The 25,159-nt window shown below is 42.1% G+C and overlaps 1 protein-coding gene across 2 annotated transcripts in view; it reads right to left on the reverse strand.

Annotated features, from left to right (window-relative positions):
- The window catches only part of mgat5 (alpha-1,6-mannosylglycoprotein 6-beta-N-acetylglucosaminyltransferase), a 152,349-nt gene that overhangs the window by 98,626 nt on the left and 28,564 nt on the right, over window positions 1-25,159 (reverse strand). For both annotated transcript variants that reach the window (XM_061797464.1, XM_061797456.1), the window contains exon 3: window positions 16,415-16,579. In XM_061797464.1, the coding sequence (XP_061653448.1) occupies window positions 16,415-16,579 (165 nt within the window). The remainder of the gene's footprint in view (window positions 1-16,414; window positions 16,580-25,159) is intronic.

Raw genomic sequence — 25,159 nt, forward strand, 5'->3', positions numbered from 1 at the left:
GGTCAAGGGGATTGGCTCAAATCCTTTTACTGTCTAATCATCCTCACGTTTCAGGGTTGGACAAGGAACAAAAATCCAGTCGTGCTATGTTGTCACTATCTGTGGAGGCCAATATGGTCGATGGATAAACAGCCATGACTTGAAAGCAGGCTTGGATTCAAGATAATCTTTTTTAACGACCTCACTGTTGTAGTCTCGCCACGCTGCACTATTTGGATATCTGTTGTTGACCAATACTGGCCACTCATGCCAGAGTAGCATCTGCTCCATTTGCACTGATTGAGGAGTATCTGCAACATTTGCACAATCAACATTGTCCCAGATTGTCGCGCTACTCGTCTCTTTAAACTGCATACACTCCTTGAAGTCTCGGCGCCCTTTGCACAATGGTCATTGCACCGGACTATTGCAATATTAGTCATTCGAACTGCTCTAAATGCAAGAGGACTCTGCATCTTTTGCACAATTGTCCCAAAAAATAAAAATAAATAAATAAATAAATGTACCGGCATTACCAGATAACTAGCAACCCGTTATTGCTCAGTGACTGTTTTTTGTCAATGTCTTTATGTCTCGAAAGTGTTCTCTGTCAATTGTCTGTCTGTTGTCGTACTAGAGTGGCTCCAACTACCGGAGACAAATTCCTGTTTTTTGGACATACTTGGCAAATAAAGATGATTCTCGTAAGTAGGAGATGTCGTAAGACCCCCTCCTCTGCTTTTTCCACCTTTGTTTATATGGACTCTCTCACCCCTCGTCTCTTGGAGGTACAGATAGACAGCTGTGTTTTGACCTGAGGAGTTTGCCCATCTGTGTTGTACCATGCCCCCTCCTTGAGCCGTCACCTTATCGTGGTGGAGGGGTTTGTGTGTCTCAATGATCCAAAGACCCTTATGATGAGAAAAATGATTAGATTACGTTTTCCCTTGCCCGGACGCGGGTCACCGGGGCCCCCCTCTGGAACCAGGCCTGGAGGTGGGGCTCGAAGCACAGCCCGGAAGGGTAACGTGGGTCCCCTTTCCCATGGGCTCACCACCTGTGGGAGGGGCCATAGGGGTCGGGTGCAGTGCGAGCTGGGCGGTGGCCAAAGGCGGGGACCTTGACGACAGAAGCGGGCTCTCGGGACGTGGAATGTCACCTCTCTGGCAGGGAAGGAGCCCGAGCTGGTGTGCGAGGTTGAGAAGTTCCGAGTAGATATAGTTGGACTCGCCTCCATGCACAGCTTGGGCTCTGGTACGAGTCCTCTCGAGAGGGGTTGGACTCTCTTCCACTCTGGAGTTGCCCACGGTGAGAGGCGCCGAGCAGGTGTGGGTATACTTATTGCTCCCCGGCTCGGCGCCTGTACGTTGGGGTTCACCCCGGTGTACGAGAGGGTAGCCTCCCTCCACCTTCTGGTGGGGGGACGGGTCCTGACTGTTGTTTCTGCCTATGCACCAAACACCAGTTCAGAGTACCCACCCTTTTTGGAGTCCTTGGAGGGGGTGCTGGAGAGCGCTCTCGTTGGGAACTCCATCGTTCTGCTGGGGGACTTCAATGCTCACGTGGGCAATGACAGTGAGACCTGGAAGGGCGTGATTGGGAGGAACGGCCCCCCCGATCAGAACCCGAGCGGTGTTCTGTTATTGGTCTTCTGTGCTCGTCACGGATTGTCCATAACGAACACCATGTTCAAGCATAAGGGTGTCCACACGTGCACTTGGCACCAGGATACCCTAGGTCGCAGTTCGATGATCGACCTTGTGGTCGTGTCCTTGGACTTGCGGCCGCATGTCTTGGAGACTCGGGTAAAGAGAGGGACGTGGCAGGCCCAAACGTATTGTGAGGGTCTGCTGGGAACGTCTGGCGGAATCCCCTGTCAGAAGGAGTTTCAACTCCCACCTCCGACAGAACTTTGCTCATGTTCCGGGGGAGGCGGGGGACATCAAGTCCGATTGGACCATGTTCCGCGCCTCCATTGCAGAGGCGGCCGACCGGAGTTGTGGCTGTAAGGTGGTCGGTGCCTGTTGTGGCGGCAATCCCCGAACCCGTTGGTGGACACCAATGGTGAGGGATGACGTCAAGCTGAAGAAGGAGTCCTATCGGGCCTTTTTGGCCTGTGGGACTCCTGAGGCAGCTGATGGGTACCGGCTGGCCAAGCGGCATGCAGCTTTGGTGGTCGCTGAAGCAAAAACTCGGGCTTGGGAGGAGTTCGGTGAGGCCATGGAGAAAGACTTCCGGACGGCTTCGAGGAAATTCTGGTCCACCATCCGATGTCTCAGGAGGGGAAAGCAGTGCACCATCAACACTGTGTATAGTGGGGATGGGGCGCTGCTGACCTCGACTCGGGATGTTGTGAGCCGGTGGGGAGAATACTTCGAAGACCTCCTCAATTCCACTGACACGCCTTCCCATCAGGGAGCAGAGTCTGGGTTCTCTGAGGCGGGCTCTCCTATCTCTGGGGTTGAGGTCACCAAGGTGGTTAAAAAGCAGGGCCCCGGGGGTGGATGAGATTCGCCCGGAGCTCCTCAAGGCTCTGGATTTTGTAGGGCTGTCCTGGTTGACACGCCTCTGCAACATCGCGTGGACATCGGGGACAGTGCCTCTGGATTGGCAGACTGGGGTGGTGGTCCCCCTTTTTAAGAAAGGGGACTGGAGGGTGTGTTCCAACTACAGGGGGATCACACTCCTCAGCCTCCCTGGTAAGGTCTATTCAGGGGTGCTGGAGAGGAGGGTCCGTCGGGAAGTTGAATCCCAGATTCAGGAGGAGCAGTGTGGTTTTTGCCCTGGCCGTGGAACAGTGGACCAGCTCTACACCCTTGGGAGGGTCCTCAAGGGTGCATGGGAGTTCGCCCAACCAGTCTACATGTGTTTTGTGGACTTGGAGAAGGCGTTCGACCGTGTCCCTCGGGTGGTCCTGTGGGGGGTTCTTCGGGAGTATGGGGTACTGAACCCCCTGATACAGGCTGTTCGGTCCCTGTACAACCGGAGTCAGAGTTTGGTCCGCATATGGTCCGGCAGTAAGTCGGACTCGTTTCCGGTGACGGTTGGACTCCGCCAAGGCTGTCCTTTGTCACCAATTCTGTTCATAACTTTTATGGACAGAATTTCTAGGCGCAGCCGAGGCGTAGAGGGGGTCCGGTTTGATGGCCTCAGTATTGCATCTCTGCTTTTTGCAGAGGATGTGGTTCTGTTGGCTTCATCAAGCCGTGACCTCCAACTCTCATTGGAGCAGTTCGCAGCGGAGTGTGAAGCGGCTGGGATGAGAATCAGCACCTCCAAATCTGAGACCATGGTCCTCAGTCGGAAAAGGGTGGCGTGCCCTCTTCAGGTCGGGGATGAGATCCTGCCCCAAGTGGAGGAGTTCAAGTATCTTGGGGTCTTGTTCACGAGTGAGGGAAGAATGGAACGGGAGATCGACAGGCGGATCGGTGCAGCGTCTGCAGTGATGCGGACTTTGTATCGATCCGTTGTGGTAAAGAAGGAGCTAAGCTCTCGATTTACCGGTCGATCTACGTTCTTACCCTCACCTATGGTCACGAGCTGTGGGTCGTGACCGAAAGAACGAGATCCCGGATACAAGCGGCCGAAATGAGTTTCCTCCGCAGGGTGTCCGGGCTCTCCCTTAGAGATAGGGTGAGAAGCTCGGTTACCCGGGAGGATCTCAGAGTAGAGCCGTTGCTCCTTCACATCGAGAGGAGGCAGATGAGGTGGCTGGGGCATCTGATTTGGATGCCTCCCGGTCGCCTCCCCGGTGAGGTGTTTCGGGCACGTCCCACCGGGAGGAGACCCCGGGGACGACCCAGGACACGCTGGAGAGACTACGTCTCTCGGCTGGCCTGGGAACGCCTCGGGATCCCCCCGGAAGAGCTGGATAAAGTGGCTGGGGAAAGGGAAGTCTGGGCGTCCCTGCTAAAGATACTGCCCCCGCGACCCGACCTCGGATAAGCGGTAGAAGATGGATGGATGGATGGATGTTGTACCATGCATCTGCTCAGTGGTTGCTTGGTTTCCCCAATGTATGCATCTATGCATTCGTCACTGCACTTGACCGGATACACCAGATTGCTTTTCTGCATGTGTGGTGTTGATATCAAAAAGGGACTCCTGCATCCTGCATATTTCAAAATATTTCAGAAAAAGAAAACAAATAACAAAACACACGTACATACATGTACTCCAGACACACACACACACACACACACACACACACACACACACACAAAAGGATGTTTGAGTCAGTGGGGGCCACAGCATAGGCACAAGTAGAAATGGTCAGAATGGTACAGGTGTACAACTCTGCCTTCTTTTGGGACAGAAGAAAATGCCTAAGGGTGTGTTAGCTAAAAGCTAATTCTGCTAACTCAATGCTAAAATGATTACCGTGTGCCAATCATTATTTTTCTGTAAGGTCATTCATTTCATTTATTGTTGTCCACAAATAACTGACTTTGTATTCATAATTTGTTGAAGTAGAAGTCTACAATAGCCAAAAGCAAACAACAAGATGAAGCTATATGCTCCATCATTCAGCCACTCACCCAGGGAGTGCTCAATCTTATCCCGCTTTAATCAAGCAGAGGAAGCCACTGCTATGAAGCAGCGAAATATAGCTCCCTTGGGATTTAAATATAGAAGTGGTGGTGTCGGTTTAAATACTCCTCCTTCATCTCTTTAGGTGGGATCATTGAATGCTTATAATGCCCAGGAATCAGATAAGGCAAATAAGCAAAATCTTATTCAGATAAAGCACGGCAACAGTGACACTGAATAGGGAGATGGTCGATGGGTGAGACAAACCATATTTCAAGCTTGAGGCAAAAGTAGAAAAAATTTGAAGATTTTTTTTAAAATTATAAAAGCAATAAAAACAAAGTAGCACTATGAGGTAAATAGAGAGCGGATGGTTGCGTTAAAGGGGATGTAACAATTCAGAAAAAGAGAGAAAATAGATGAGCTCATTCATTGAAGTTTATGAGGTAATCTGATATTTGACAAACACAAAATTGGGTTAAGCACATCTGGTTTATGTTAAATCTTTTTTTTCTTCCCCTCCTCTCTCTTCTGTTCCTTATAGTGTATGCAGCTGCTGTACAGAAGTGAAACCTTCCCCTCAAATAACATAAAGTGTCAATATCAGGGGTTAGGGCAGCAGTCTTTTAGAAAGAGACGCCTCATTAGACATCAACCTGATTTGATGCAAAATGTGGCCCCCCAATCAAAAATAAAAGCTGGAATGGGATGAAAAGTTTCTTTAATGCTCTCACAACCAGTGCTGATGTTAAATGCAGTTTACAACAACAACCGGGGTAAATTTTGGTCTGTCCTTCTGCTGAAGTTCAGCAGTTAAGCGGAAATCAGGCTGCATGACTGATGACATTACAGCCACAGTCATAAATTGCAAATGTTGTAAGGTACTTTGGAGTGGGAGCGGAAGGAAAGGAGGGTCGGGGATTTCTGTTGCTGATCCTGTCTAACTAGAATCATGAAGTGGCAAAAGAATCTAACAGAACCAAAAACACTTCCTGCTACTTGAGGCAAACCTGCCACCAGAAGGCAAATATGCTGGGGTTTATTAAAGCAGAGGGACTTCCCAGAATGAACAAAAATATGTCTAGATTTGTGGTCCACATTTACTCAATAAGGTCCTGGAACAAAACAATCCAGGGTTTCCTTTTTCTTTCTCTTTCCTTGTTAAAAAGGGTCAATAATCAATCAGGGTTATCTGCATCAGAAAATCGTAAATTTTTCTCTTTAAAGACATCCACAAAATGGATTAAGGATTTGCAAAGAAGAGCAGCTCAGGGACACAAGAAAATATTGCTTAAATTCAATCACGGCCAACCTATGACTCATGTTTGTCTCATTTTCCATTTCTACAGGAAGCTGCTGAGATGTGACCGAAGCGGGACTCATGTTGTGCGACTAAGGAACTCCTTGTGGTGAGAATTTAAGTTGATGCTGAGGGCATTGATAGACACATTTTGTATTGTATTAACCTTACTGACAAAAGTTTCAGTTCCTCTTGAGGGCCTATACAGAGGAAATGTGTATTTCCTGTAAATTGCGCAAAAGAAATACACTGGTGAACATTCGGCGTCATTTTCAAATAGCCAAGTGTCGACAACTTTAGATTGTGAATGCCCTGTTTTGTGCAGATGACCATCAATAAAAGATTGTTACTGAACTGATTCAGATTTGTGTGTAGGTAAACATTTTGGTGTAAACTCATGACGTCAGTGTGAACTTTGTGTAAACGTGGCTTGTTCAATTGTCGTTTGATATTGACATGCTGCGAGGATATTTGGACTTATCGAATATCAGTTTGCTGTAGAAACCCTTTATTATGCTGATGTACTGCAGAAGTTGAGATTTTGTCCCCTTCAACATGACAGCAACATGCTTCTGGTGCTCAATCTGTCAAATGTGTGCTCTTATAGTATAGTTACATGTGATTTCATTTTATGAAATACTTTGTATGCAAATTCTTCAGGAGCAATAAAAAACCGGTGAACTCCCATCTATTGGAGGGGATATATGCCAGACCCAACCGTATAGGTGAAAATCTGCGATAGAGATCTTAAAAAAACCTTTAAAATGTTTGACTCCCCCCCCACACACACTTTAATACATTTAAACCTATTAAAAAACAAATAACGTATTCCTTAATACGTGTTTTCACTCTCTCACTGTCAAAAAATGGGAGACTTTCTCACTTCCATGGTTCTCCAAGTACGAGACAAAGCATGCGTGCTTCAAGCCGTGTATTTGTCACTCCCAGTTGAAATTTACTGTAAAAACGACACAAAAACAAAAGAATAAAACTGTATATTATTTTAAAATAAAATGTTCAAACGAACCATTTAATTTCACCTAATGAAAATCTGATATCTTAATGCAGACACAATGCAAAATGCCATGTATGGATGAACAGAAATTAGCATCGATACGTTTATATAAACCTTCAAACAACTGCTACTTTAGGTCTACAGAGTTCATCTAGTCTTCTTTTTGACAGTTTTTTTTAGTTTTTTTAAGGTTTATTATATATATATATATATATATGATACACACAGAGAGAACTATGTAGTACTTAATTACACACACACACACAAAGTATATATGTGTATATACTGTATATATATATATCCACGTGTGGTGAGCGTGCATACAGGCCATGGCGGCGGAGTACAAGACTCACTGTTTTCCTTGTGACAACATTCACTCCTTTATTCATTTTCTGTACCGCTTATCCGCACTAGGGTCGCAAGTGTGCTGGAGCCTATCCCAGTTATCTTTGGGCGAGAGGCGGGTTACACCCTGTACTGGTCGCCAGCCAATCGCTGTGCACATACTGACAGACAACCATTCACACTCACATTCGCACCTATGGGCAATTTTGAGTTTTAAATTAACTTACCATGCATGTTTTTGGGATGTGGGAGGAAACCAGAGTACCTGAAGAAAACTCACACGGGTACGGGGAGAACACGCAAATTCCACACAGGTGAGGCCAGATTTGAACCCGGGTCTTAGAACTGTGAGGCAGATGTGCTAACCAGTTGTCCAACGTGCCACCACAATATAATAATAATATATAATAATTATAATAATAATATATTTGATGCATAGATGTCAAAATTAAACCGGATCACAGACTCGTTTTTACCCATGTTATGCATAAAACAAGAAGCACATTTTTTTTTTTTTTTTTTGATGGCATCGGCCATTTAAAGAAGAAACAGTGTCAGAGAAATGTGTACCTCTTCAACTAAAACAATCTGAAATGCTGCTAATAATTTTACAGTACACGGTGGATTGATGGGATTGATGAGAATGGGTGTGGGTTGGTGCTGACAACTTCCCTCAGCCACTTATTGGCACTAAGTGTTTTTTTTTTTGTATGTGTAGTTATTATTATTGATCTGGACACTGGGAACGTTAACAGCCTTTACAGATCATAATGAATACCACAAGCTATAAAATAAATATAAGGCGGCCCAGTGAGAGTCTTTTCCTAGCAGATCAAATTCTTAATATTCCACTTCTCCCACTCCTCAAGTTGCAGAGTAACAGAAACAATTAGTACCTACATAAATAGCACCCTTATTTTTCTAGATAAAGGTGTGTCAAACATTTGGGCGAAAATCTGATTATTAGGGGGTTCAGTCCGGCCCTCAGGATGAATTTGAAAGTGGCAAAATACTGTAGCTACAATGCAGTTTGGGAAGGGAATTGGTCAAATCGATGCTCGTATCGATCAGATTCGTTATCAATCCTCATCTATTCTCATTGAGTGAGGGAATTAAATTACAAATGGGTTTGTTTGCCATAACTAATATCTTCAATACAGCATCTCCAGTATACACTCAATCTGTAATATATCCTTCAAGAAAGAAAAGTAGGTTTCTTACTTCTCAAAGTATGTCAAGAGACCAAAAAGCTTAAATACTGTAAAGTGAATTCAGAAATCTGTTATGTTTTCAAGGTCATTTCTGAAAACATGGGCAAAGACTGAGAACTATGTACAACCCCAATTCCAATGAAGTTGGGACGTTGTGTTAAACACAAATAAAAACAGAATACAATGATTTGCAAATGATGTTCAACCTATATTTAATTGAATACACTACAAAGACAAGATATTTAATGTTAAAAATGATAAACTTTATTGTTTTTAGCAAATAATTATTAACTTAGAATTTTATGGCTGCAACACATTCCAAAAAAGCTGGGACAGGTGGCATAAAAGACTGAGAAAATTGAGGAATGCTCATCAAACACCTGTTTGGAACATCCCACAGATGAATAGGCTAATTGGGAACAGGTGGGTGTCAAACAAATCACGCGAGTGACTCGCTGTGGTGACCCCTGGCAGGAAAAAGCTGAAAATTACTTCTTTAGTGAGATGTACAAGCTAATTTGAACCATGCTAATACTTTACTTTGTAAATGGAGATGTGCTTCTAATTGTTTATATAAAATCTTACTTTATATCCATATTTGTGTTTTAGCTAAATTTTGCCATCTTTTAATGGAAGCTACTGGGATAAGTTTCTTTTTAAGTTCACGTAAATTTAAAATTACAAAAGAAAGTTTTGATATGGCTGGGCTGCTGATTAATAAAAGTTTGGGGTCAGGAAGATTTTTTTTCTTAATTGATTTTGACAGAGCGCCACGGTGGACGACTGGTTAGAGCGTCAGCCTCACAGTTCTGAGGACCCGGGTTCAATCCCCGCCCCCGCCTGTGTGGAGTTTGCATGTTCTCCCCGTGCCTGCGTGGGTTTTCTCCGGGCACTCCGGTTTCCTCCCACATCCCAAAAACATGCATGAATTGGAGACTCTAAATTGCCCGTAGGCATGACTGTGAGTGCGAATGGTTGTTTGTTACTATGTGCCCTGCGATTGGCTGGCAACCAGTTCAGGGTGTACCCCGCCTCCTGCCCGATGACAGCTGGGATAGGCTCCAGCACGCCCGCGACCCTAGTGAGGAGAAGCGGTTCAGAAAATGGATGGATGGATGGATGATTTTGACAGAAAACAAATTCCGGCTTCCATGCTTCAAATCACATCCCTGTTGACCTGTACCGCTACCACTATATTGGCTGCAAACAGAGAGCCGATAGTTTACAAAATTGGCACAGTTTATGCATGGGTCAGACTACAAGACAAATTTGGTCGTTCACGATTGCACTATGTCAGACTTCTTCTTTTCCTTTCAGCTTATCCCGTTAGGGGTCGTCACAGCTTGTCATCCTTTTCCATGTAAGCATATCTCCTGCATACTCCTCTCAAACACCAACTTCCCTCATGTCTTCCCTCATTACATCTATCAACCCCCTCTTTGGTCTTCCTCAAGCTCTATTGCCTGGCACAAATGATCGTTTTAGAAATTGTCAGCTTAATAAGAGCAGTCAATGGACAACCCCATTGACGGGCTAGATAGAATCAACATGACATCAGAGGGGGGATTTCCCTTCAAATATTTACACTCAAACTCTGTAGTAACACATAAAAAGGTAATATAACAATACTCACAGGGATATATACTTCCTAATCTGTAAAAAAGTAGTTAAATTAATGTTTTATCGCGACATTCATCTTCAATAATTTTTTAGCTTACTGCAAACATGTAACTCCATGCATGAATCACATTACACTGCCCATAAGAGGATCGCCAAGGTCCCCGCCTTCGGCCACCGCCCAGCTCACACTGCACCCGACCCCAATGGCGCCTCCCACAGGTGGTGAGCCAATGGGAAGGGGGACCCACGTTCCCCTTTCGGGCTATGCCCGGCCGGGCCCCATGGGTGCAGGCCCGGGCACCAGGCCTGGCTCCAGTGGGGGGCCCCGGTGACCCACGTCCGGGCAAGGGAAAACCAAGTCCATCGTTTGTCATCTTCATAAGGGGTCTTTGAGCTGTGCTTTGTCTGGTCCCTCACCTAGGACCTGTTTGTCATGGGTGACCCTGCAAGGGGCATAAAGCCCCAGAAAAACTTACCTCCTAGGATCATTGGGACACACAAACCCCTCCACCACGATAAGGTGACGGCTCAAGGAGGGGCAGTTTTAGATCAATCACCTTTGTTAAATGTAGGCTTTACACGATCAGGATTTTTGGGGCCGATCACCGATCAGTAAGTTTAAAAAAAAAATGATAACCGATCTGATCACAACATGGAGCAATGTGTCTATTTCCATGACTTGTTCATTTATTGTATATACTTGTGTATTATATACTGAGTACTGTATCTTCAAAATTATTCTCCAGCATTTTAAACAAAAGCTAAAACATCAATGACCTCTATGGGGCATTCAAGTTTGGCCACTGACATAAGTTTAGGTCAAATCAATGTTACAACATGACAGAAATAATGGGTGCTAACTTACTGTAATTAAATTACTTCAACAAATACTGTTAATGACATGCTTACTCTGACTTTCTCACTGTCCTGGCTATATGGGTGGGTGTTGTCCAGAGTTTGCGTCCTTTCTGGAGAATTGCAGGCCTCCCTTGCATCAGTTAAGGTCAGTGTTCATGACAACAATAAGGATGAGACTGGGCAAAAATGGCATTGATGGCAGAGTTCCACGGCAAAAACCATTGCTGACCAAAAAGAACATAAAGGCTCATCTTACTTTAACAAAAAATGTCTGAAGTAGTGTGATGGTTTTGGGCTGCTTGCTCCTTCAGGACCTGGACAACTTGCTGTGATTGATGGAAACATGAATTCTGCACTTCAACAGAAAATCCTAAAGAAGAATGTTCAGCCATCAGTTTGTGACCTCAAGCTGAAACGCATTTGGGTTCTGCAGCAGGATAACGATCCAAAACACACCAGCAGGTCAACTTCTGAATGGCTCAAAGAAACAAAATGGTTTTGGAGGAGCCTATTCAAAGTCCAGACTTGAATCCGATTGAAATGCAGTGGCATGACCTTAACTCCCTGCCAATGCCGTCCAAAGACGTCATTCAAGAATCAAGCTATTCCCTGCCAATGCCGTCTAAAGACCTCAATGGCGTTTTTTAACGGGGATGGGTGGGGCAGGGTCTTGTCCAGTTTGTGTGTGATCGTCAAGCCTCTGGATAACTGCAATGAGGAATGGCACCCTATAGAGGGCAACAATGCCTTGAGGTGAATGTCCTTCATTCAGATTGAACGAGTGGAAGAAGAAGGAGGGGGCAGGGTGCAAGAGACAATGACAAGAGGCTAGCATAATGGCAGAAAAGAGAGAAGACAAAATAAATAAAAAAGAAAGAAAGAAAAAAAAACAAGCTTTCCGTACTAGAAATTTATTGTACCAAGGCAAGAAAAATATTCCTGCGACAAACAGGAATGACACCTTAGATCATGCAAGGGAATAAAGAGTGACGCTCTGAGCGATCCCTTTGTTGCAAAGCTATCGATTTGAGAGAATGGGATCCGGAAGTGTGATGCCTGGATCGCCTGGAAGCAGCCAAGCTTCATTTAGAGCTTCCTCCGGATGATAATGGAGACAAAGGTAACTTGTTTGCAGCTCGCGATAGCTACATCTAGCAAGCAAACGCGCTCCTTCAATCCTTGTTACATAAAAACATAATTTAGTCCCACTAGTTCACATTACAATGTAACATCTGTCGCCAGTACTAAGTTGAATTTTTCATTTCCAGCTCGTCAACACCCGCAAGTCAAACGTTAGGATTGCGACAAAGAAAAGTAATGTTTTTTTTTTTTTTTGTTACCTTTGCAAAACACGTCATCCATAAAAAGTATTCTCTAGTAATCGTATGTATTTTTTAAAACTTACAGGTTATGCATCCAACAGACGCAGTGCAAACAAAAAAGGTAATTGAAAGCTTTTTTTTTTCCTCCATGTCCCACTACAGCAGTTTCAACTACTATGTATTTTTATAGGAAGTTATATTTCTAAACTGCACAGGTTGTGCTTTGAGCAGAAGTAGGGACTGGTTTCAAGGACAATGACAACCACACAAGATCCCATTCACCATCACCAAAGAATGAAATCCAGATGTGGTAAAACTTTGCTAGATTTGCTAGAAAGCTAGATTTTTGCGCAAGATAATTGCGCAAAAACCTGGACTATTGACCAAACGGTAGAGGAGGAGAATTAGGAGGAGCGCCATTTGTTCATGCATTTTTGTCTAATGTAAATTCTGTACAGTTATACTTTTAAATAAATTATTTTTCTTTCAAAAGTACTTTCTCAGTGTTGTTTTATGTTCAGAAGTTTGAGATTTTCACTAAAGACTAAAAAAGATTCATTTCAAAGTAATTGTTCTGACTCATCTGTCTGCTTTCACAAAATGGCAGTTTTCTCAGTTTTTTTCCTACAGCAACAGATTTGGCCGAAAGTAGCCTCCATTTGACTGCTGATTACTATAAGCTAGAGACAAGCTTTTTTTCTGATGAAAGAAGAGAGTCTGATCCTTCTTTTGGCATTTACACTGTCATAGTACACAATATTCTGTGGGGCTTGAAAAATAAGTGAAATTGCACGAAAATGCCTGACAGTCTAGGGGTTCCCTGCTTAGGAAACGGCTGGGACTGAATGAGTTAAAAAGGCCGTTCATGCTCGAAAAACCTCACATTTTCACATCTGAAGTAGTGTTATGGTCTTGGGATGCTTTTCTCCTTCAGGACCTGGACAAGTTGCTGTGATTGATGGAACCATGAATTCTGCTCTTTAACAGAAAATTCTAAAGGAGAATGTTCAGCCATCAGTTTGTGATCTCAAGCTGAACCGCACTTCGGTTCTGCAGCAGGATAACGATCCAAAAGACACCTGGAAGTCAACTTCTGAATGGCTCAAAAAAACTAAATGGTTTTGGAGGAGCCTATTCAAAGTCCAGACTTGAATCCGATTGAAATGCAGTGGCATGACCTTAAAGTTAGTTAGCAGTTAATGCTCGAAAACCCTCCAATTTTGCTGAATTCAAACAATTCTGAAAGGAAGAGTGGACCAAACTATCTCCACAGAAAAGTGAAAGACTCATTGCCAGTGACAGAAAACACTTGATTTCAGTTGTTGCTGCTGAGGATGACCCAACCAGTTATTGGGTGTAGGGGGCCATTACTTTTTCACACAGGGCCAGGTGACTTTGAATAGTTTGTCTTCCTTAATAAATGACATCACCATTTAATAACATCATTTTAAGTTCACTTGGGTTATATTTTTTCTGATATTTACAGAGCTGCCAACCTTTAAAAATTCACTTCCAGAACAATTTGTCCAAATTTGTCTGAATTTCCACATTTTCAAAATTTTGTCAAGAACATTTCTGTGCGACAGTCAATCATAATCGTTCATATATTATGGCTTCAATATTTGTCATTTTAATGTTTTTATTACATCAACCTTGTAATGGTGGACGCAGTTGCAGCCTGAATCAAAGTTCCATTATATGAGATTTTTCAACGTTCCATCATCAAAAATATCTGTGTCTATGGATTAATTCACCTATGCCAACCCTGGTAACAAAAAACAAACAAACAAAAAAAAAAAACACAAGTCTATTAAAGCAGATTAAGCAGATCTCAAATGTCAAAATTACAACTCAGCACTCTATTTTGCAAACAAACAAATAACATTGCTGATAGACTGAATTGAACAGTTTATAATAATAATAATTTTGGCTTCCATTTTGCATACCGTTTATATTATATATCTAGACTCCTTATATCACCAATTGCTGCTGAAATGAAGCAAATTTCCCCATTGTGGGACTAAAAAAGGTTATCTTATATTAAAAATATATATTAATAATATACGTTTAGCCTGCCCACGTTCTGAAGTGACGTGAGCAGTGAGGTCGTAATTCATTTCCGGTTCAGACCCGGCATCCTGTGTGGACGTGTATTATTTTATATTTATATCTCTAAAGACGTATTAATTGGGCCTGTTTTTTTTTTTGTTCAAAGTTGGTTACTCTCTGCGAAAACGCAGTTACAGCCAGACCTATGTATTGTTTCACCAAATCACTTATTTCGATGTTTTGCGATCGCTTGTAACGATAGCTTAGCAATTAGCATGGCTTCTTTTCCTATCCACTCCTCGTCCTCCCTTTGTGATACTTTTGTCAGAAGCATAGTAAGAAGTCTAGCTTATTCGCTACCATGGAGGCGATGATCAGTGACTTGCAATGCATTGACATCGGATGCAATGAGAACTTTCGCCTCTGCGGCTTGGCAGGCGTAATAAAGTAGTGTGCAGCAAGCATCAATCTGGATGCGCCTGTAATGTTAGACACTGGATTTTTTTCCCCCAATATCCAGAACAATCAGTGTTCAGTGATTTCCGTAACAAAGTACAGACGTTCTGTAACATTGGGCAGCGTTGCTTCTGCAGAAGCTACACAAAATTTCTTACTGCACACATGGATTGGAAGTGATCTTTTCTCTCTCTCAGCTACGAGTCCCGACACTTACGGTTCTATGGCGGATGTTTCAAAATAAAAGCTTGAGTGTCCCAAAAAACAAAAAAAACCTTGCATGATAGGCAGAACCGTCTCCATGGACCCCCTAATAGGTCGGTTCTGGCCCGTGGGCCGTACCTTTGACACCCGTTCTATACCACTTATTATGCTCGGACGCACAAACCTATCCCAGCTGACTTGGGTTGCAAGGCGGAATAATCAGATTGAAATACAGTAAATGAAACACAACCTGGCGGCACGGTGTGCGACTGGTTAGCACATTTGCCTCGCAGTTCTGAGGACCGGGGTTCAAATCCCGGCCCCGCCTGTGTGGAGTTTGCATGTTCTCCCCGTGCCTGCGTTGGTTTTGTCCGGGTACTCCGGTTTCCTCCCACATCCCAAAATCATGCATGGTAGGTAGATTGAAGACTCTAAATTGCCCGTAGGTTTTAATGTGAGTGCGAATGGTTGTTTGTTTATATGTCCCTGCGATTGGCTGGCGACCAGTTCAGGGTGTACCCCACTTTTCGCCCGAAGATAGCTGGGATAGGCTCCAGCACGCCCACGACCCTAGCGAGGATAAGCAGTAAAGAAAATGGATGGATGGCTGGAAACACAACCTCGTCTGACTAATAGTTGGTGTACTGTGCAGTGTTGCTGTTTTTACTGTTACAGTGAGTGATTAGAGTTATTTTTCCAGAATATGTCCACTTTAGGCGACACGGTGGACGACTGGTTAGAGCGTCTGGCTCACAGTTCTGAGGAGCGGGGTTCAATCCCCGGCCCCGCCTGTGTGGAGTTTGCATGTTCTCCCCGTGCCTGCGTGTAGGTTTTCTCCGGGCACTCCGGTTTCCTCCCACATCCCAAAAACATGCATGGTAGGTTAATTGACAACTCTAAATTGTCCGTAGGTGTGACTGTGAGTGCGAATGGTTGTTTGTTTGTATGTGCCCTGCGATTGGCTGGCAACCAGTTCAGGGTGTACCCCGCCTCCTGCCCGATGATAGCTGGGATAGGCTCCAGCACGCCAGCGACCCTATTGAGGAGAAGCGGCTCAGAAAATGGATGCATGGATGGATGTCCACTTTGAAAAAATATATATATATTTTGTGCTTCATCTGTATTTACAACTCAGCATATGTCTGTTGGCCACGATAAGGAGAGACATTTTATTGAGGAAGAGACTGAGAGGAGCAAAAAATATGAAATCGCTGACACTGATGAAAAGTGGAGACAAAATAATAATAATAGATAAGCTAACATCAGCCTCTGAAGTTACAGTACGTTAGCCGGCAGTCGACATTCGATCACAAATGATGACTTCATCATTTGAAATCTTGCACAAAAATCAATTAACTTGATAACAGGGTCGCAGGTTGTCAACACGGGTTGACTTCAATTACGATATGTTCTCAAATGTAGGCTGGTAAAACACTAGGTGCGCATTGTGAAAAGTTCCAAGATTTTTGCAGCCTGTATGCTATCAGCATAGGAAGATGTGTTTATAATCCAATGTGAGCCTTACCTGCCACATTTACTTTTTCTGGATTGGTGGAGCTAGGTGTGGAGGTGCTGGAGCCATTGGTCAGAATAGTTCCAGTGCCGTTGTAGATGTTCTCAACCTTGGACTCCAGCTTGGCCAGCCTCAGCATAATGTTATCTAGTAGCACTGCAAGAGTCTTCTTTAAATCTGGAAGAAATGGGCATCATCACAGTCAGGTACAACACATGTATTGTCTTTTACTCACTCAACCGATAAAAAAACAGTAATACTAATTCATTATATTTTTTTTATCGAGGGAAATAGGGCAGGTGCTTGAGCACCACTTGGGGGTCTGTGTGTGCATGAGCCTGTTTTTGTTATTACGTGCTCCTAGATATTTATTTTATTTTTGTTTTTTGGACACTGGCAGATAAATTATGCTATTGTTATTTGACTGTGGAAATGTTATGTTACTGTTAATTAGAATTTTATAGACCTTTTTAAGAGGTTGAAAACGCACTCTTATGGTGGCAGCTGACGTGTAACTGAAGTCTTTATTTTCCTGAATTGTGAATCAAAAAAATACTAACAAAATTATTCTTGGCCCTAATAAACAGAAAGCATTATTTCTCTGTAAACTAACTGAAAGTGATAGTTTATTTAATAATTAATACAATAAATAATTAAAATCGTCAAATTTATTGATATTATTAATTCTGATGAAGCTTAACTTGATCATGTCAACTATTTCAACCACTTTTTGTTTTATGATAAATGTTTATTTGTTCATCGCAAGTTTGTTGTAAATGTACAAAGATGGAGCAGTTTCTTGTTCTTTTCTAACTACCTAACTGGACACGGCAATCTTTTTGTTTCTTTAATTTCATTGGACATCCTTTAATGTCCAATTAGGTAGTTTGGTGGTTGTAGTCTAATGAAACATTTGCAAAAGACCAGTCCATTTGCACTCTGGCAAGTAGCGGCTTGGATCAGCCAGAATCTAAAATCTCCGATTTTACCGCTCTTATACAAGCAGTCCATTCCATGCACCGCTCCAGCACTTGTATCCAGCAGCGCCCGGACAGTATGCAGCTCCCACATGATCACAGCAACAGGTTGCTAAGGTGCTAACATAGTAGCAAGGAGCAAGAGTGAATGTTACTTGCTTAAAGTCATTTATTGACACTCCAGTTTAAGTTCACTGGAATCTAAACTCACATAAAAGAATTACACCTATTGAATGTTCAAAAAAAAAATTATAGCTCAAAGCTAACACACAATGAATGAAAACCCCCATTGATGAGGTAACGAAAATTAGCATTGAACTCGCTGCACTTATCTCTCAAAATAATGAATATTGGTACACAAACGCTGTACAAACAGGAAATATAACACTCTATAGCATATATTCTTTAAACTCTGTGCAGAATGAGTTATAATAATATTCGATCGTGACCACTATTTGTTACTGCAAGTGTGTATCTCATTGCGTGTATCAGACTGCCCTTCAGAGGTCAAGACGTGCACAGCAGAAACAGCGATTGTCAATCAAACTAAACCCAAGTTGCGTAAAGAAGTTCAAAAGTGTATTGCCGCACATGTGGAGAAAGATACTATACTGACAGTAAAAAAACAAACTTTGTTATTTTGCACTTTAAAAGTATTATTTATATTTATTGTTTGAGATTATTTTTCATGATTTTCTAATATATTTTTCATTTAATCTATTCAAATGTAGAATATGCTTGTTTAATCACTGCCAGCCTTCCCAGTTAACAGATATTTGACCTCTAAAGCAGTCAATGGCAGTGGATGTGTTAAGTTAAGCAGTGGTTATGTTGCAATTAAAATATATACTTTTGTTGTTGGTTTTAAGTTAAACTTAATTTAAGTTTTAAGGATTTCCTAATATTTTTATTTCTTTTATGCAATTGTAGTACATTCTTATTTATAAAGTTACTTCATGTAACCCATTGGTTAATACCAAATGAGTCAATTTTCTCTTTTTGAGTAATACCACTTCATCAAGCCTTTTCTAACACTCCATACTACAAAATACGTAAAGTTTGTATGATTATTGCGGATATCAGATCAAACTGATATTGATATTGGCCAAAATTCAAGACTGCAATATCAGCATCGGATTGGAAGTGAAAAAGTTGGATTGGGACAGCCCTCGCTGTAGCGAGACATAATTCTGTCGTGTACAGTATGTTGTAGACAAACATGCTGCTGTTGATATTGTACTGTATAGGTGGAACCTAACTCCCTTTTCCAAAACAACCCACAAAATTACAGCACAAGAACAACACACCAGGACCCAAAGTTCAACTTCCGAGTAATGATAACTACTAACAATGATAACTTGAGTATTTTGAACTTAACTGAATACCATCTAGAATAGTTAAACAGAGCAATCACAATGTGAAAAAAGAAACCTGTTGAACAGGGTCATCTGGTTGCTTCATACTAAAATTACACCAGTGTGGTTTTGTGGTGCTGGGGGACGAGTAGGGCTGGCAAATACGGCTTAAAAATAAAATCTATTTTGTAACGAAATTTGATTTACAGTTTTTACCTACTTTTTAAAAGTACAAATGACACTAGAAACTCAAAACAAGTTTTATTTTTAATTTATGAAGAAATTAACAAACGTAACCCCTCCTGGAATTAAAGTGCAAAACTTCTTTAATAAAATAATTCTGGAAACATAAATGTAGCATAGCAAATAATCAACTCTAACACTGAGACTGATAATGTGCAAAATTAAAACTTATGTTAAGCTTTGTTTTAAAAGACAAATAGTGGCAATTGTATCCTTGAATATTTTATTTGGGGGGGGGGGGTTTGAAGCGAAAGACAGCTGCCCACCACCACAGTGTGGCCAAAACAGGCGGAAGAACCGGCGCCGAGGGCCTCACCCCGTTTGAGGAGAGATTCGCTGCAATCATGGATGACACTACTCTCTCAGGGTTGCTGGGAGCACATGGCTGACTGATCACCCCACAAGGTTAATACCTGTATTTTTATAACTCATAAATGTGTTCATACAGTAATCTACACTCAGCCCTGGGCAAAATAAGATAAGATAAAAGCTCATGCGTAAATGTATGTATGGTATTGGTAATAAATCTTTTGAATTCAAATAGAAGCACATCAGCATATCAAAGAGGATATCAAAACTTTTGAGTCCTTTTTGATTACTCAATTTATTATTTTAATACACAGGAGAGGACACACACGCTAAAACGTTTTTAAATTTTGTCATTTCAACACATTTTAATCATGTGCAACCGATGTACATGTTCAAATTAGGTGAATTCAAATGACTTTTTTTTCAGTGCATGTGCTGGAGTCACAAGAAGCAATTGAGAGGGCAATAATGATCACATAAATGATCACCTTGATCAATTAATAGCTGTCCTCACAAATGTCAGTGGTTCATTAATACACTGGTCAACAAGTTAATTCAGAGTCCTTGCTTCTTTTACATTGTTGAAATCAAATGTTGCCGCCGGGCATGAATTGTTCATGTGTCTCTGATGTGCAGATTTATGATAACAGTTTCCCAGGATCTCCTTATAAGTGTCGCCAAAGCACCAACAGCTGCAGAAACGTCCGTACACCAGCCATGAAGTTGGCGTGAGGCACCGCACATTTGCACGCTCATTTCAGTCTTGATACATATGTACTCCACGTTTTTGTGCGTACGCACCTTTTGTACATGAAGCCCCAGGGCATTTGGGCGGCATCTTGGGGTGTTAAACGAAAAAGCAGAAAATTACACAAATAGGCATGAATAAGGTTTTGGTAGATACCAGAGGTTTACAGTTTTCAGCAAGTGGATAAACCCAGTCTATCCACCGTATAGTGTATGCAGGTACCATATCTTTAGCGGTGCAAAGCGTTATGATCGCGCTCCATCGTACCAGTTTCTTATCATAAGTGGTGCCTTGAGTAAAAGACTCAGCTGCAGTATGCTGCTTTTTAGCAGGAGTTTGTTGGTTGAAGCGGTCTTGTTCCCCTCGTAAAGATTTGTATTTCTCCCACTCAGCTGGATCCCTCAGTTTCAGATGGTGGAATAAGTTTGTTCTGCTGCTGTCTTTTGTTGCAATTGGCTTTAGATAAACTTCGCACTCAAGTTTTGAAATCAATTAATTGTTTATTAATCATGATTTCAATAGAAATAAAAATAATTGTGATTATTATTTTTGCCATAATCATTTCAGGGCTAACTAAACCCATTCTTTTAAGCAAGAATACTTTGTATGTGCCAACACTAGTAAAAAGAATTCAACGGAATAATTCCTCAACTTAAGGGCAACCATAATGGGTGAAATCATTTTCAGCTGCTGAGTGGAAGTGAGTACAAGCCTGATACTACAGTGTGATATTGAATTGTGTTTAAGATCATCAAAGAAATGTAAATATCAGATAAATATAACCCAGGTGAACTTAATATGCTGTTTTTAAATGGTGATTTCATTTATGAAGAGGAAAAAAAAACTATTCAGAATTACCTGGCCCTGTGTGAAAAAGTAATTACCCCCCTTGTTAAGTCATGAATTAATTGTGGCTAATCACAATTTTTGGTTAATTTTCACTGATCACACCCAAGCTGATTACATCCAGATCTGTTCAATCAAGGAATCACTTAAACAGAATCTGTACCGACAAAATCAAGTCAGAAAAAAGATCTAAAAAAAAAAAAGCTGGAACAAAATGACACTATCCATCCATCCATTTTCTGAGCCACTTCTCCTCATTAGGGTCGCAGGCGTGCTGGAGCCTATCCCAGCTATCATCGAGCAGGAGGTGGGGTACACCCTGGACTGGTTGCCAGCCAATCGTAGGGCACATACAAACAAACAACCAGTCGCACTCACATTTACACCTACGGGCAATTTAGAGTTGTCAATTAACCTACCATGCATGTTTTTGGGATGTGGGAGGAAACCGAAGTGCCACTATTTAAAGAAATGGCACTATTTTTCAAAGAAATTCCAGAACAGTCGAGAAATAAAGTAATTGACATGTAGCAGTCCGGAAAGGGTTACAAAATCCATTTCTAAAGCTTTAGGATTCCAGCAAACCATAGCCATTATCCTCACATGGAGAAAACATGAAACAGTGGTGAACCTTCCCAGGAGTGGCCGGCCTACAAAGATTTCCCTGAGAGAACAGCAATGACTCATCCAGGAGGTCACAACGGAACACAGGACACTTCTAGAGAACTGCAGGCCTCCCTTGCCTCAGTTAAGATCAGTGTTCATGACACAACAATAAAGAAAACCTTGAGCAAAAATGGCATCCATGGTAGAGTTCCAAGCCAAAAACCACTGCTGACCAAAAAGAGCATAAAGGCTCATCTTTCTTTTGCAAAAAAACATCAATGATTCCCAGGACTTTTGGGGGAACATTATATGGACTGATGAGATGAAAGTTGAGCTTTGTGCAAGGTGTGTGTCTCTGTACATTTGCCGTAAATGTAGTACAGAATTTCACAAAAAGAACATCATACCAACAGTCCAACATGGTGGTGGTAGTGTGATGGTCTTTGGCTGATTTGCTCCTTCAGGACCTGGCCAACTTGGGATTGATGGAACCATGAATTCTGCTCTTAAAAAGAAACTCCTGAAGGAGAAAGTTCAGCCAACAGTTTGTGATCAAACTGAAGCTCACTTGGGTTCTGCAGCATGATAATGATCCAAAACACACCAGCAACTCAACTTCTGAATGGCTGACAAAAAGAAAATGAAGGTTTTGGAGTGGCCTAGTCAAATTCAAGACTTGAATCTGATTGATGTCGTTCATGCTCGAAAACACTCAATTTTTGCTGAATTCAAACAATTTTGCAAGGAAGAGTGGGCCGAAATATTTCCATAGAGATATGAAAGACTGCCAGTTATAGAAAACACCTGATTTAAATTGTTGCTGCTGAGAGGGCCATTACTTTTTCTTACAGATCCAGGTAACTGAATATTTGTTTTTTCCTTCATAAATGCAATCACCATGTAAAAACATCATTTTCAGTTCCCTTGCATTATAGTTGTCTGATATTTACATTTGTTTGATGATCTTAAAGTGGGGAAACGATGCAAAAATATTTGAATTTGAGAAGGGGGCAAATACTTTTTCATTGCATTAACTTCAGGAAAACGGTATGATGTTAATGTGACTTCATACAATGTTCGATTTAAAGACGGCCAGTGTATTGGTTGGGTGAATGTAAGTTATCAGCACGAAGGCTACCGCACACCGACCGATTTGGTCAAACACGATTGAACTGTTGCACAGTGTGCGGGGGTTTGGCAAATCTTTCCATGAGTGGCCGATGACTCTGCCATTGGTTTTGGGCGCACACTGTCGCAGTGTTAAGCATGTGTTGATGCTGAGGATGGCCCAACCAGCCATTAGGTTTAGGGGGCCATTACTTCTTCACAAAGGGCCAGGTAACTTTGAATATAATTTTTTCCTTAATAAATGAAATCACCATTCAAAAACAGCATTTTAAGATCATTTGGGTTATATTTGTCTTGATATTTACATATATTGTTTGATGATCTTTAAAAAAGTGGGGAAACTTTGCAGAAATAATTTAAGAAGGGGGCTTATCGTTTTTCACAGCACTGTATTTCCCCTTAATGGCTGTCTGAGTCTATATGTACCCAGCGACTGACTGGTGACCAGTTCAGGGTGTAGTCTCGAAGTCAGCTGGGGTAGGCTCCAGCACCCTGCGACCCTGAACAGGATGAGCGGTATTGGGAATGGATGGATGGATGTATTTCCCCTTTGAGCAAATTCTATGAAGGCCTTTTTTCCACACTGCACATAGCAGGATGCAGCGCACCGTCAACCAACTCATTCATTGTGTATGTGCTGCGAGGGCATTCCGCGTCATCATGCGACACGAGAGGTGGGCGCTTGCCGTCACGAGTAGTTGAAAAATGTTTAACTTGGGAGCCGCATCGCTGTGACGTCATGCAGCACATCCAATAGGGGAAGGTTTGGTGGAGTTATTTCAGAGTCCTAAACAGCAATAGAACAACCAGCGGGAAAAGTATCCAGTCTACTTCCTGTTAGGGTGCTAAGAAAGCCTACACCCGAGCACCATCGACCATGCGCCCTGCCCCGCGGTGAACACTAAGAAAACCAAGAGCAGTGTGTTTACACAGTTGCACACAGCGTCTCTGATTAATAGAGTAGAAGGAGTTCAAGAGTTAAATGAAATTATCAAATGCAACGGACATCTGCATGTAAATTACTTTTCTACCTGCACTACTGGGAGCCTTTTTGTGCTACCTTGGAAACACTTTGAACTTTGGGCTGCCAAAATATGTCGACTCGTCACGACTATGTTGAGTAATGAATTTAATAGTCGACCGTAATTTTTATTTTAAGCTTTGTTTTTCTTTTTAAAAAACGCCTGAATGCATGCGCTGATCTGTCGTCTGCCTTCGAGAGGGGTCTGGCTGCAGCCGTGCACTGTGAGACCACATCCGCTGCAGCCATGCACTCCGAGACGCGTTGTTAGGATTCCCACATAGTTTTTTGGGAGGACACGGCCTGCTCCCATACTACTGGCTCCAGGACACAGCCCACTGCACTATGATTGGCTGTTATATCCATGTAGAACACAGCCTACTGCTTCCAGACGGGAAAAGTACTATATGACTGAAGTGTGGCGGTGTTAATGTTTCCCACTAACCCTAACTTTAACCCATCCTAAAACGTCATAAGCCCCAACCCTAGCCCTAAACCTAACCATAGCAAACCTCTTTGTTTTTATTTCATGCAAATACATGTTTGGGATAGTCATCTCGTTACATCTGCATTCCTGCTACGCAGGGGTCTATCATTTTAAAGTGGGGCATGCCCTGCCTAGAAACCATGTGGGAATCAAGGTCAATAGACACATTTTTCTCCCCTTCGCTAGTCATTTATTGTGCTATTATTTTGTTTGTATTGTATTATAATGTATTGTCGTTGCCATATAACTAATAACTTGAAACAAGACAACAGTTTGTAATTCACTGTAGGTGGATTATAAATTGTATTTTGAACATTAAGTACAGGCTCTGCACATTTTGTGAAAGGCTCTGTGTTTTTTTCAAGTGAAATGAAATTGAATAATTTCTTCTGGCATCCCTGGTGAGCTCTCATGCACCCTGGTTTGGAAGTACTGGTTTATACGACAGTTCATACACAAATGTTAAAACAAAACATTTTGCACCTGACATGATGTTTTGGTGGGTGATTGGCATTCCATTTCAAATAAGAATCCTCTAATTACTTTTTAGTGTGTTTATTTATATATATATATATATATATATATATATACACACACACACACACACACACACACACACACAGCGGCTGAAATAAGTATTTAATATCTCTTAATTTCTCTCATTAAATATATTTCCAAAGGTGCTATTGACAAACATTTCACCAGATGTTGGGAACAACCCAAGTAATCCATACATATAAAGAAAGTAGAACAAATAAGATCAGAAATTAAGTTGTGTTTAAAATTGTGACAAATATTTTCAGCCGCTGTGTGTGCGCACACACACACACACACACACACACACACACACACAAGACATGCCGTGAAAACAGTTTGGCCCCCTTTTCAAATTCTAATATTTTTGCATAATTTCCCCTCTTGAATGTTTAAGATCATCGAATGCAGCCCTATGGTGGGCACAAGTCAGTGCAAGCTGTAGCCCGGATAAATGCAGAGGTTTGCGTCAGGAAGGGCATCCGGCTTAAAACTTTGCCAAA

Source organism: Phyllopteryx taeniolatus, chromosome 1 (assembly GCF_024500385.1).
Source record: "Phyllopteryx taeniolatus isolate TA_2022b chromosome 1, UOR_Ptae_1.2, whole genome shotgun sequence".
Lineage (NCBI taxonomy): Eukaryota > Metazoa > Chordata > Actinopteri > Syngnathiformes > Syngnathidae > Phyllopteryx > Phyllopteryx taeniolatus.